At 50.4% G+C, this 13364-nt stretch overlaps 1 protein-coding gene across 8 annotated transcripts in view; it reads left to right on the forward strand.

Annotated features, from left to right (window-relative positions):
• The window catches only part of PTPRA (protein tyrosine phosphatase receptor type A), a 129348-nt gene that overhangs the window by 113190 nt on the left and 2794 nt on the right, over positions 1-13364 (forward strand). For all 8 annotated transcript variants that reach the window (XM_069796691.1, XM_069796716.1, XM_069796706.1 and 5 more), the window contains 11 exons: positions 1445-1581; positions 3462-3552; positions 4042-4118; positions 5244-5280; positions 6568-6665; positions 6811-6930; positions 7890-8056; positions 9049-9184; positions 9972-10121; positions 10245-10338; positions 11729-11805. In XM_069796691.1, the coding sequence (XP_069652792.1) occupies positions 1445-1581; positions 3462-3552; positions 4042-4118; positions 5244-5280; positions 6568-6665; positions 6811-6930; positions 7890-8056; positions 9049-9184; positions 9972-10121; positions 10245-10338; positions 11729-11805 (1184 nt within the window). The remainder of the gene's footprint in view (positions 1-1444; positions 1582-3461; positions 3553-4041; positions 4119-5243; positions 5281-6567; positions 6666-6810; positions 6931-7889; positions 8057-9048; positions 9185-9971; positions 10122-10244; positions 10339-11728; positions 11806-13364) is intronic.

The raw sequence follows: 13364 nt of genomic DNA on the forward strand, positions 1-13364 counted from the left end.
ACCCATTTTACATTGCTGTAAACGAAGGTGTGAACTTCATAAACCATCATTTGTGTTGGTATAACCCTCATGTGGCCTTTCTCGGCTTCACTAAGGAACCACAAGCAACAGCTACCTTTGCTGTGTTCACCTGGGAGTTATGTCACGGTGATGGTGCCAGACTTTCCATGTGAGTGAGGGTGAAGTCCAAATTCAAAGCAAGCTAGTCTTCATCCCCCAGTATAGATGACTTGGTCCTCATTGTCCTGTCCTGACTCTGATAGCGTAATGGTTGATCCCAGGGTGCTGGAAGAGTTTCACATTATTATAGAGTCATAGAATCATTTAGGTTGGAAAAGACCCTTAAGATCATCAAGTCCAACCATTAACCTAACACTGCCAAGTCCACCACTAAACCCTGTCCCTAAGCGCCACACCTACATGTCTTTTAAATACCTCCAGGGATGGTGACGCCACCACTTCCCTGGGCAGCCTGTGCTGATGCTTGATGACCCTTTCGCTGAAGAAATTTTTCCTAATGTCCAATGTAAACCTTCCCTGGCACAACTTGAGGCCGTTTCCTCTTGTCTTATTGCTAGTTACTTGGGAAAACAGACCGATCCCCACCTTGCAACAACCTCCTTTTAGGTAGTTGTTGAGAGCAATAAGATCTCCCCTCAACCTCCTTTTCTTCAGGCTAAACAACCCCAGTTCCCTCAGCCGTTCCCCATAAGACTTGTGCTCCATACCCTTCACCAGCTTCGTTGCTCTTCTCTGGACACACTCCAGCACCTCAATGTCTTTCCTGTAGTGAGGGGCCCAAAACTGAACACAGGACTCGAGGTGCGGCCTCACCAGTGCTGAATACAGAGGGACGATCCCTGCCCTAGTCCTGCTAGCCACACTATTTCTGATACAAGCCAGGATGCTGTTGGCCTTCTGGGCCACCTGGGCACGCTGCTGGCTCATATTCAGCCGGCTGTTGACCAACACCCCCTAGTCCTTTTCCATGGGGCAGCTTTCCAGCCACTCTTCCCCAAGCCTATAGCATTGGCTCAGGTTGTTAGACTTGGTCCTCATTATCCTATCCTGCCTCTATGATAACGTAACGCTCAACCACAGGGTGCTGAAAGAGTTTCATGTTATCAGAGCATCCCCAAATTTTTGTGCACAGTCCGTAGGAAGAGCAAAAGGCCAGGAAGTTTCAATTTGGACGGGGCTTTGAGCAAACCTGATCTTCTGGAAGATGACCCTGCCTATGGCAGGGGGGTTGCATTAGATGATCTTTAAGGTCCCTTCCAACCCAAACCGTGCCATGATTCTATGAAAATTTGGGGATAGTGAGGATGCGAGGTGGCCCTAAAAGTGGAGGTGTGTGAGGTCCCTGTGCCCACCTGGACATGGGTGAGTGCTGGGCACAGGGAGCGGCTGGGTGGGCACCTCTGATGCATGGGTGTCGTTGCAGAGCCTCAGAGCATGCCACTGCTTGCCCGCTCCCCCAGCACCAACCGTAAATACCCACCTCTGCCTGTTGATAAGCTGGAAGAGGAGATCAACCGCCGGATGGCAGATGACAACAAGCTCTTTCGGGAGGAGTTCAATGTGAGTGTCTTCACTTCTTGCCCTTAAATCCCACAGGCTGCTCTCGGCATTGGGCTTACAATGCACAGCAGGGAAAAACCTGGTCTCACTTCGTAGGGCTGGGACAAAACAGCTGGTACATCAGAGAGGAGCTGCAGTGTGCAGTGGTACCTAGCTTGGGGACGGCACATCATGCCAGGGGGTAGCTGAGTCAATAAAATAATGGTACCGGTGCCAGATGCTGTGCTTCAGAGGAGCTTATCTGGGAGCTTCACAGAGGCAGTGATGGTCTGCCTGGTCCTCGGGTTTCTCAAAAGGCTGCAAGGTGGGAGGACTGATTCTGGTCCTAAATCTGCTGTGGTGGGCAAGCCGCTGCCCCTCACATTCACTACAGAAAGCAGAGGTTTTCTAGCAAGTGGTGCTATGGCGTTACGTTTTTCTGGGTTCAGAAGGTATCCTGGACATTTTGGGGTGTTCCAGAGCTTCCCTGCTTGCTGGTTTCCTCCCAAGCGCTGCCTCCCTCCTCCCGATCCTCATGGCTACAAGGGAAACATTACCAACATGAATGGCGTATGAAGGTGTGCCGTGTCCTTGTCTTAAATCCACAAGCAGCCAAAATGAGCTCTGACAGAGAAACAGAAATGACCCCATCTATTTCAGTGAGCTGTTAACCCTGAAACAGTATGACGGCCATTTATAGGACAGCAGTTGACCTTCAGCAGTGAGTAGTAATTCAGGTATTGTGCTTATTCCATGATGCCAGAGCATCTCTTCTGAGATGGCTACAACCTCTTCTTGATGTTGCTGAGCTCTGCAACTTCTTGTGACGATAAACCTGTTTCACCTAGGCAATACAAAAATAGGCAGAGCGGTACTGAGGTAGGGGACAAAGTTAAATAACAGGCTGGAGTATCACAGCATGTAATGTAGGAGCTGCTGAACTACCTGGATTCTCCACCAGCCTAATTAGTGAAAGAAAACCTATTGTTGGTCTGGTTGTCTGCACTGCAAAGGTGCCATCTGCAAATACATAAAGCCTTAGGTCCAAGGCGTGATACAGCAATATGAGGACAATGAGAAGATTAAAAAAAAAAGCCACTCGACTTTCTCCAGCTGTTGCACAACTTGATACCCTTCCTGGCTGTGCTTCGATGAAACTAAATAGGTGCAATGAATGCCCACGGAAGGGGATTTTTCAGGTTATAAATACTCAATTGCCCTGAAGACTTCCGTTGCCAAAGCATGTCTGTCCTGTCAGATGGAGGAAGGGATGTCGAATACCTCCAATACGTTTTCATCCTCTTCACTATTCAAAGAGGATGTGGAATAACGGTGCTGGGGAAGCACCTCCTCTGCTCGAGCATGAAACCCGGCTGCTGTTACCGGGACGGCATCACCTGTGACTCCAGCGCTCCCCAACCCAAAGGTCCCCGGCACTGCTGGATGAAGAATAACTCCCTTCATGGGTGCTCCTTCCCATCGCTGGGTGCACTCTGGCAATGGGGGCTTTATTCAGGTCACCACTAGCATGACTGTTAACGGAGGAAATCTCAGCAGGAACCTCCGTGGGAAGAAATGAGCTCCTTGATCCCTGGGCTGGTGGGTTTGGTGTCGGGAGGCTTTGCTGCCACCTCGTGTTCATGGGTCGTGAGATTCCAGATACACGTTTCAGAAAGGATTTGCTCTCTCCCGTCCAGCCCAGGCTATTTAAATGGTCACCTTGAGCTGGGTGGGAAGGAGGAACTGGTGCTGGGATGGAATTGAGGGGTGTGGGTGGTGGGAACATGTCCAAAGGGGCAGGATGCTTGGATGCAGCGTGCACCGACACACCGGTTGTTTTGTAGTTACAGCCATGCTGTGAGTAAGAACATCATGGAAAACCCCCTTTTCTGCCACTGCAGGCTCTCCCAGCATGTCCTATACAGGCCACGTGTGAAGCTGCTTCCAAGGAGGAGAATAAGGAGAAGAACAGATACGTGAACATTTTGCCCTGTAGGTATCAGAGCTGGTTGGGCGGGGGGAGACACGGCCGGTGCTCCTGCCAGGGCTCCCCATTCCTGTTTTTGGGATGGGCAAGGACATGGTTGAGGTCATTTCACCTCCCACGTGGGTGGCTGCATCTGCTTTAGCTTTAGATACCTTGAGGAGTTGCTCCCTGGAGCCATCAGTGGCTGGGAAGCTGTGGAAAGTGAAATGGATGGGAAATGCCAAGATGGTCGGCTCTTGCCAGGTGGTGTGGGGCAGCAGGCTGGCTCAGGGGCTTCCTCAAATGTGTGTGCTCTGCAGAAGAAAAACTTCCTTGGGTGAGGTCTAGCACCTCTCCGGGCTTAAGCGAGAAGAATTTGGGGGCATAAAGGTGTTTGTGTGTGCAGGGGAGTCAGCAAGCCCGGGCTCCGCTCCAACACCCAGCTTTCTCAGTACGCCAGATTTCAGCTACGTGGAGGGAGTTGGTTTTAATGCAGAGTTTTAATTTTCCTCCAGATGATCATTCCAGGGTTCACCTGACTCCTGTTGAAGGGGTTCCTGACTCCGACTATATCAACGCCTCCTTCATTAATGTGAGTTTTGTAATTTGAAGGGAAAATCCCCACCGGCTGTGCCCTGGCTGGCGGTGCCTGGTCCCACCAGGAGTGTGGAGCTTTTACGGCATGTGACTCATGTCTGGGAGAGGATGGTTAAGAGACTACCTCCTATGTTAACATCTCCCCACATCCTCCAGAGCAATAAATGATGCTGCTTTTTGATCTTGTAACCTTTGTGTGGCCGTGGTAGAGCTCACTGTGCTCTGCTCCATGTCATGAGCCCAGACAAAAATGATTGGAATAAGAGGCTGAGAGCTGGGACTTATAAATTCTGGCTGTATCTCTGCCCTTGCTCAGCTGTTTTGCCATGGTCACATCTCTTCCCACCTCTCTTTTCCACACTTACACTCCTTAGGGTGCTGCAAAGCCAAGCCATTCCTGCAGGATTTGGGGAATTCTGATGAATGGCTGATGAGTGGTGTGGCTGGTTAATCATCGGTACTTCCCAGCTTGCAGGACTGGATGTGGGAAGGAGATGAAAAAGAAATCAAGCAACCCAACTGAAATAGAAGCAACATTGCCCTGCTCTGCTTCTGGGTGGAGATGGGTCCTGTATGATTATCACCATATAGCTCAAATAAATTGGAAGGGTAATATGAAGAAGTAGACTTTGAGAGGGATAGAGGCACGTGAAGAAAAGCAAGACCCAAAAGAGCTTTTTACTTTCTTCGCCAATAAATAATATCCATTAAGAAATACACAAAATCAATCCCCATGAGTTCAACAGCCCCATCTCCCGAAGATTAATGCTGGTTTTCATGTGATGCTCCGGATGCAGGGTCTGATCCCAGCAGAAGAGCTGTGAGGTACCAGTTCATTAGCGCTCTGTGTCAACAAGTGGGGTCATTCCCACATTACATGAGCGTGGTGAGTGTTGCTCTGGGGCAAGAACTCTTTGCACAGGGATTTTCCATTATTTCTTCCCTGCTGTCAGTGCTGTTTCTCCCCTTGGAGGCTGCAGCCCCTTTGCTGCACAGGGGGCATTGAGCAACAGAGCAGGTGATGGCTCTGTTTATTCATGATGCAGATGCATTTCATGACTCTTGTGTTAGAAAAAAATTCAGCTTTCATTTGTCTTCCTTTTTCTCCTTTACTCTGTAGGGGTACCAAGAGAAAAACAAGTTCATTGCTGCACAAGGTAAATGCTCGGTTATTCCTGTAGCTCTGTCTGGTTGCAGCTGGGCTGGGGTCCTTCTGCTCTGTGAATCTGTGCCAGTCTAACCACAGCACAGCACCTTGTCGAGCTCTCCTGGTCAAAAGGAGGCTTAGCTGGTCCACAGCTTTTTCCAAAAATGGTTTTACTGGTCAAAGATTGGTGCCGGATGTATTGGGGGAAGAAGAGAAGCCCTACTTGTGCAGTACCGATTGCCGGAGGGTGTCAAAGCCTTTCTTCCTTGAGCCTTGTCCTTCCACCCTGGCCCACAGCTGCAGGTGGCCATGATCTCTGGAAATACTGCCAGTGAGCTGCTTAATTAAATTCCCCTAATCTTTTATTAGGGGAAGCACCATGCTGATCTGTTTTCATTTCTCCTCCTTTTTAAGCCTCAGCAGACAAGAACATGGGCTTGTGCCTTTGAAGAGAAATTTCCCTGTGGTCTTCAGAGGGGAGGCAGGACTATCAGCTATTGAGAGCAAAAAGCATCACGAGTCTTCCCAAGCTCAGCTGCCCCCAGACAGTGCATCAGCAGCTTGCATGCACCATCCGTAGCCGTCCAGCTCTCTTGCTTTCTTTGTACCGGTTCAAACACGTCCCTAAAACCAAGATGCCCACTCGCAGGGAGGTTCATGTCAGCAAAAGGGGGTTACCTGCCCATAGGAGGTGTTTTGCATTTCCACTCTTGACTTGCAAGTGGGTTAGGACATTGCCTGCCAGTTTGCCTGGCTCTTGCTGAGGAAGGAAGGCTGGATCAGGTCCATCAGCGGTACCAGGCTGGGGTAAAGCTTTGGCTCTGCTATTCTCTTGGCTCGCCCTTAGCCTCAGGCTTGGCAGCGGAGGTCTAGGCTGAGTCAGCTCCTTGTCTGGCAGGCAGCAGGTAACTATTCTTGTGCTATATTGAAATGGGATCCCGTGGTTAAAACACAAGGCTCGGGGACAGGATTTCTGCAAGCTACTTGCAATGGCCACAATTTCCCTGAGTGACCTTGGGCAAGTCGGTTTCATGCTCCATTTGTCCAATTTCCCCTTCTTGGGCTAAAAGTTGAATTCTTCATCATAAAACATATCAAAAAAACCCAGCTCATGTGTGATAGGATTGTTCCTTGGGTTAGCCAACATTCCTGGACACCAAAACACCTCCTGTGCTGACATCTATTGGCAAAAAATGTGTTGCATCATCCACGATGTGTGACTTCATACACTGGGTTTTGGTCTCAGTGCTTGAGGGGTTGATCCCAAAGACCACATTTCATTTTACCTTCCCCTTAGGACCAAAGGAAGAAACCGTGAACGATTTTTGGAGGATGATTTGGGAGCAAAACACAGCGACAATTGTCATGGTGACCAACCTGAAAGAGAGGAAAGAGGTAGGTGCCAGAAGGCTTCATGGGCTGGTGTCTAACCCAACTTTGTCCGAATCTGGCATATCTCATGCCCATGGGCATGTCTTGGAGCTGGTCCCAGGCTTCTGAGGGACTAGAGCTCACCTGTGCCTGTTTTCTCTCCCTGCAGTGTAAGTGTGCTCAGTACTGGCCGGATCAGGGCTGCTGGACATACGGGAACATCCGAGTGTCCGTGGAGGATGTGACTGTCCTGGTGGATTACACCGTGCGGAAGTTCTGCATCCAGCAGGTGCCAGGGCTTGCATCTCCATCCCATCCCATCCCATCCCATCCCTCCCCTCTCTGCGCTGGGCATCCAACAGGTGCTGGCATGGTCCTCGACTCCTCTGAGGTGCTGTGAGAGCAGAGTTGGGATGAAATGACCCCAGCATCCATTTTTAACCAGAGCTATTAAGATTTTACTCACTTTAAACACCTGGGAGCCTGTTCCCAGCAGGTACCAGCATGGCTGTACTGAGAGCAGGGAAGCTGATGGATGCGAAGGCTGAAATTCAGTCCTCTAACACTCCAGCACTTGCTGTTACCAGTATCAGTTCCTGCTGTCACCCACAGACACTTAACGCCTGCAAATAATCACATTTATCCCATGAGCTGAGACAAAATCCAGCGCCATATGCGTTGCTTTTGATTGCTTTCCCATCTGTCGCTACGTTTTCTCATCCTCCAAGGAGGCTCTGGATGCTTTAGTCATTCTGTTTGTTTTCCTGCTGCTCTCGGAGGCCGGCAAGGAAGAGCTGGTGATTGAAAATCTGTCTGGACCCTAAGTGGGGTTCTCCTGAGCCTCGCCCTTCACTCCAACAGCCTGGACGAGGGTGGTTTCCTCCCCTGCCTTTAATTGAGGATGCTGTGAGCAGAGGTGTGGGAAAAGATGGAGCAGCAGCTTCTGTTTGAGCTGGCTGGGAATGAAATACAGCAGCTTCTGCCAGATTGGAGCCACAGCCGAGGCCAGGCTGGCATCTCTCACCCCTAGGATGTGGGATGTGACGCTGGGCAAGTAAAATGTCATGCTTTTAGAGACTAATTTGGCCCCGGAGCCTGGGCCTGTGCCCTTTCGGCTTCTGGATGCTAGTACTTCTTAAGCCTCCCAGCTCAGTCTTGGGGCTGTAGCTCCCTCTCTGCCCTTGCTTTTAGGGAAAGAAGGCAAATCTGAGTATTTATCATTAACCTGAATACACGTTTCCCCTTCAGGTCGGCGACGTCACGAACAAGAAGCCTCAGCGCCTGGTGACTCAGTTCCACTTCACCAGCTGGCCTGACTTCGGGGTCCCCTTCACCCCCATCGGGATGCTGAAGTTCTTGAAGAAGGTGAAGACTTGTAATCCCCAATACGCAGGGGCAATAGTAGTGCACTGCAGGTATGTCCTGGTCACAGCTGACCTCTGCGTCTCCTGGGTCACTTGGAAAGCGTCTCTTATTTAAATAGTAAAAGGATTTTTTTTTCAGTTAGGCCTTTTTTTGTTATTTTTGTTTAACTTTCCCATGTTAAATAGGAATGTTCCACATGGGAATGTTAAAAAAAATGCATCTGAATTGAAGGAACTTCTTGGAATCAGCGATGTGATGGTGTTACAACTCGTGTTGAGTGGTTGTTTGGGTTAGCTGGATGCCGAGTGAGCCAACCTTAACACCACTGCTGGGCGTTGGTGGCATCTCCCTTGGCATCTCTCCACTGCCCTGGGCACAAGAGGCCAATATCCCTTGTTGCGAGAAGGCAGTACTCAACTGACAGCATGCCTGGGAATGGGGACCACAGTGTTTCACCTCATGTGGAGTGGTTTCAGGCACAGCAGCAAGCCTGGGGGAGCCACAGAAGCTGTCCATATTTCAATGAGGGAAGGCCCCATGGTTAAAGGCAGAGATGATGATCACATTTGCAGCCTCCCAAGTCAACCTTTCCAGCTTTCTTCTCGGGAGGCAGCTGATAAAAAGCTTTGTCTTTCCATAACATCTGCTGGCCTCTTCTTCTTAATGGTTAAGATACCAGCATAGAAACAAGGCTTCCCCTCAGGCTCACCTTCAAGTGACGGAGGGTGACTGGAAGAAGCAGCAGGCAGCTGGTAGGAACAGGCAGCCCATGAGACTCTGGAAGCCTTAACTAGCTCAGGTTTCGCTTTGGCTCACCCTGCTCGGTGCCTTCATGCACTCCACTCACGGTGGTTGCTGGAGATGCTGTGTGCGTCAGTCTGCAAACCCAGGCGACAGTGAACACCAGGCTGAGGACCTCTCTCATCTCCAAAACAGATTTTGCTATTTACTCACTGCTGGGAAGCGTCTGGCTCGCTCCCGGCCACTCTACAAGGGACCCCAACACTGCTGCACTGACTGCTTGTCCCTTCTGCTCTTTCAGTGCCGGCGTAGGACGCACGGGCACTTTTATCGTCATCGATGCCATGCTGGACATGATGCACGCAGAGAGGAAGGTGGACGTATACGGCTTCGTGAGCCGGATCCGGGCTCAGCGCTGCCAGATGGTACAGACAGATGTAAGTGTTCTGCTGCAGTTTCCTTTGGGCTTTGCTCACTGGAGTTAGATTTCCTTTGTGCAGTCAGTCCCTGGCCTGCAGTGAAGCCTACATGAGGGCTGAGCATCATCCCTCATTTTGGAAGGATGCTGCATCAAGTGAGCCTTTCACTGGGTCCTGCTCTTTTTAATCCCCTTCATAGAATCATAGAATCGTTTAAGTTGGAAAAGACCCTTAAGATCATCAAGTCCAACCATTAACCTAACACTGCCAAGCCCACCCCTAAACCCTGTCCCTAAGCACCACATCTACACGTCTTTTAAATACCTGCAGGGATGGTGATTCCACCACTTCCCTGGGCAGCCTGTGCTGATGCTTGATGACCCTTTCGCTGAAAAAATTTTTCCTAATATCCAATGTAAACCTTCCCTGGCACAACTTGAGGACGTTTCCTCTTGTCTTATTGCTAGTTACTTGGGAGAAGAGACTGACCCCCACCTCGGTACAACCTCCTTTCAGGTAGTTGTAGAGAGCGATAAGGTCTCCCCTCAGCCTCCTTTTTTCCAGACTTGGAGAAAGTTTTGTGTCATGTCAGCTTCGTGTGGTGTAGCAAATAAGGTCCCAGTCCCCGTACAGCCGCAGAAAGTTTGTTACCCACTTTTCTGGGGTCTCAGAGAGGTGCCATGTGCCCAGCAAGCATGGGTGGGCAGTGGGGCGGTGGGTTTGCAGCCAGCATGTGCATGGGAACCGGGATGCACTTGCTGAGCGTGGAGCAGAGGCTGACGGCTTCTCCCTGCAACCCTTGCAGATGCAGTATGTGTTTATATACCAAGCACTTCTGGAGCACTATCTCTACGGTGACACAGAGCTGGAGGTGACCTCGTTAGAGATCCACCTTCAGAAGATCTACAACAAAGTGCCAGGGACCAGCAGCAACGGGCTGGAAGAGGAGTTCAAGGTGAGCATCGTTCTTGACCTGGTGGATCCGCTCAGATGGTGTTGGGCTGCAGGGACCACCATGTGCTTGCGTGGCACTGGGTGGCTCTGAAAGCTGTCCCTGCTTTCATTTCTTCCTCTGCAGAAGCTCACTTCAATCAAAATTCAGAATGACAAGATGAGAACGGGCAACTTGCCGGCAAACATGAAGAAGAACAGGGTGCTTCAGATAATTCCATGTAAGACTTGTTTATCTGCCTGGGGAAAGCACGGCCGGTGGGTGTGGGGACTGGGTGGTTTTGGGGACAGCAGTCAGGCTGGAGAAATGGGCCAACAGGAACCTCATGATGTTCAACAAGGAGAAGTGCCAAGTCCTGCCCCTGGGGAAGAACAACCCCAGGCACCAGTATGTGCTGGGGGCCACCCAGCTGGAAAACAGCTTGGCAAGAAGGGCCCTGGGCGTCCTGGTGGACACCAAACTGAATGTGAGCCAGAAACGTGCCCTTGCCACAAAGGCGGCCAGTGGTGTCCTGGGCTGCATTAGACAAAATATTGCCAGCAGGTCGATGGAGGTGATCCTTGTGCTCTACGCAGCACTGGTGAGGCCACACCTGGAGCACTGTGTCCAGCACTGCACTCCCCAGTACAAAAGAGATGTGGACATACTGGAGAGACTCCAGCGAAGGGACTGGAGCATCTCTGCTGGGAGGAAAGGCTGAGAGAGTTGAGACTGTTCAGCCTGGAGAAGAGAAGGCTCAGGGGGGTCTCATCAATGTCTATAAATACCTGAAGGGAGGATGCAAAGAAGACAGCAGGCTCTTTCCAGTGGTGCCCAGTGACGGGACAAGGGGCAATGGGCACACACTGAACATCAGGAAACACGTTTTGAGTGTGAGGGTGACCAAGCACTGGCACAGGTTCCCCAGGGAGGTTGTGGAGTCTCCATCCTTGGAGATCTAAAAATCTGTCTGGACACAGTTCTGGGCAACCAGCTCTAGGTGGCCCTGCTGGAGTAGGGAGGTTGGACCAGATGACTTCCAGAGGTCCCTTCCAACCTCAACCACCCTGTGATTCTGTGAGTGCTCAGGAGCTGTCGAGACAGAGGCATTTGTACCCACAGTAGTGGAGTCACAGGCTGGCTGAGGTTGGAAGGGACTTCTGGAGATCATCTGGTCCAACGCCCTGCTCAAGCCGGGATAGCATGAAGGAACGGGGCAGAGTCAAGGGCAGGTGGGTTTTCATGGGCAAATATAACACTGCTCCCGGGGCTTTCTTGCTTTCTTTCTGCCCTGTCGCCGCCATGACTTTCTTCTCAGCACGTTTATGCTGCTGAGGCTTTCTGCCTTGAGGGAGAAGGGGGTCCCTGTGTAGGGGGTCCCTGTGTTGAGCAGGTCCTGCTCCTGGAGTCCTCAGCATCCACTTCTCCTTCCCCAAACCAGGGCATGGCAGAAGGCAGAATTGAGCATCCTTGTCCCAGTTGGGTGCTGTAAACACAGGGCTCCCCTTCCCATATCTCTGTCCTCTCACCTAGAGCTTGGTGACTTCCCAGCTAAAGGCCATGCATGGTTATCAAGGAGCCATGCTTTGAAGGTGTTCCCAAGAACTCAGATCATTTCACTTCTGTTTCAGATGAGTTCAACCGAGTAATCATTCCAGTGAAGAGAGGTGAAGAGAACACAGACTACGTAAACGCTTCCTTCATTGACGTGAGTCTTCTCTAATCTTCTTTCCATTTTCTCCCAATGGAAACTCTTTACCTCACACTGCTTCCTATGGAAAGGATTTGTCCCAAAACACTCCTTCTCTGGGTTTCGTAAGGCTCTTTCCACTTGACTTTGCTTTGTGTCACTGGATGGTGCTGGTTTCTTTCTCCAAGAAACCCCTCTGTATATAGTTTCCTTGTGACCCACGGATGGTGGGAGAGGAGAGCTGGAGCCTGAGCAGAGCCTCCGAATCCTGGTCTCACTTCTGCAACTCGGGGCTCTGATGATGGCTTTGGAGAAGCGGATGCACATAGCTGTGGAAATGATTGCTATATGGCACTGTTCATTTGGTCAGAAAACATCCACTCGATTAGGTAATGGAGCAATACACAGATCCCAAAACCCTTGAGAAAAACCAGGTCAATCCCATTATACCTGTCTGGGTGACGGGAAGAGGCGAGGCAGAGAGGTTAAGTGCTTTCCTCACTCTGAGGAGGAGGTAAGTGATTGCACATCCTTTTCTCGTGAGTAATCCTGTTGACTTCAGGGAGACATCTCGTATGAGTATTTATCTTCATGCAGTGATGCCAGCACTGGCTAAGTGACAGAGCCCTGCTCTTTTCTAGCCCAATCTCTATTTTCATCTCCTAATGGCAGGGGGTTTTTTTCCCCCAAAGGACAATTACTGCCATGGGTTGAACCAGTAAAACCAGCATATTCCCAGTTATAACATGCCAAATTAATTGCTCCCTGAAATCTCCTTTGCTGGGTCCCCACAGGTTGCTCTGGCTGCGTGAGCATCCGACACAATGCAGCTGGGAGCAGCCGCCTTGTTCTGCATTGAGATCAGAAAGCTTAAATGTCATGTAAGCAATTTTTGTTGAGGATTCAATTTCCTGCCTCTGTTGAACTTTGCTTAAATGACAGGCTCCAAATGACGAAGCGTCTTTAGTCACAGTCTGCAGCGAGGGCACAGGGGAACGTTGGAGGGGTTTTGGAAACAGAAGCACTTTGTGGCTGTGGAAGAGCCAGTCAATCAGACTTACTACTGGTTTTCATAGATCATAGATAGTGGAATGGTTTGGGTTGGAAGGGACCTTAGAGATCACCTAGTTCCATCTAGTTTTGCTTACTTCTTCCAGAAATCCCCAGTAAAAATTATACCTGAAGTACCTGAAGCTTAGGCAAGGCTCTGCTACAGCACTCAGACTTTGCAACATCACTTAGGAGTGCTTGAAACCCAAATCTTTCTTCACCAAATGGATAAGGCCACACATGTGTAGAGGATATGATCCTCCTCCTGCTGCGTTTCTTTAAAAACAAAGGTCTTACCACAGTAAAGTGCTTGCTGATGGCACCTCGGCTGCCGAGCAGCGGTGTAACACCTGTGCGTGGGGATGTAGCCCAGTGTGAGAGCAGGTTTCTCTGCCCAGGCTGTGGTCTTTCACATGGACGGTCATGACGCTCCCAAAATTTAACTGAGCTTGGCAACCCGTCTGTGTCCAAGAGTGTTCCTCCCACTGCTGCCAGCATCCAGGCGCTGCCGATTCACCGCTAACCCT

This window comes from Haliaeetus albicilla, chromosome 1 (genome assembly GCF_947461875.1).
Source record: "Haliaeetus albicilla chromosome 1, bHalAlb1.1, whole genome shotgun sequence".
Lineage (NCBI taxonomy): Eukaryota > Metazoa > Chordata > Aves > Accipitriformes > Accipitridae > Haliaeetus > Haliaeetus albicilla.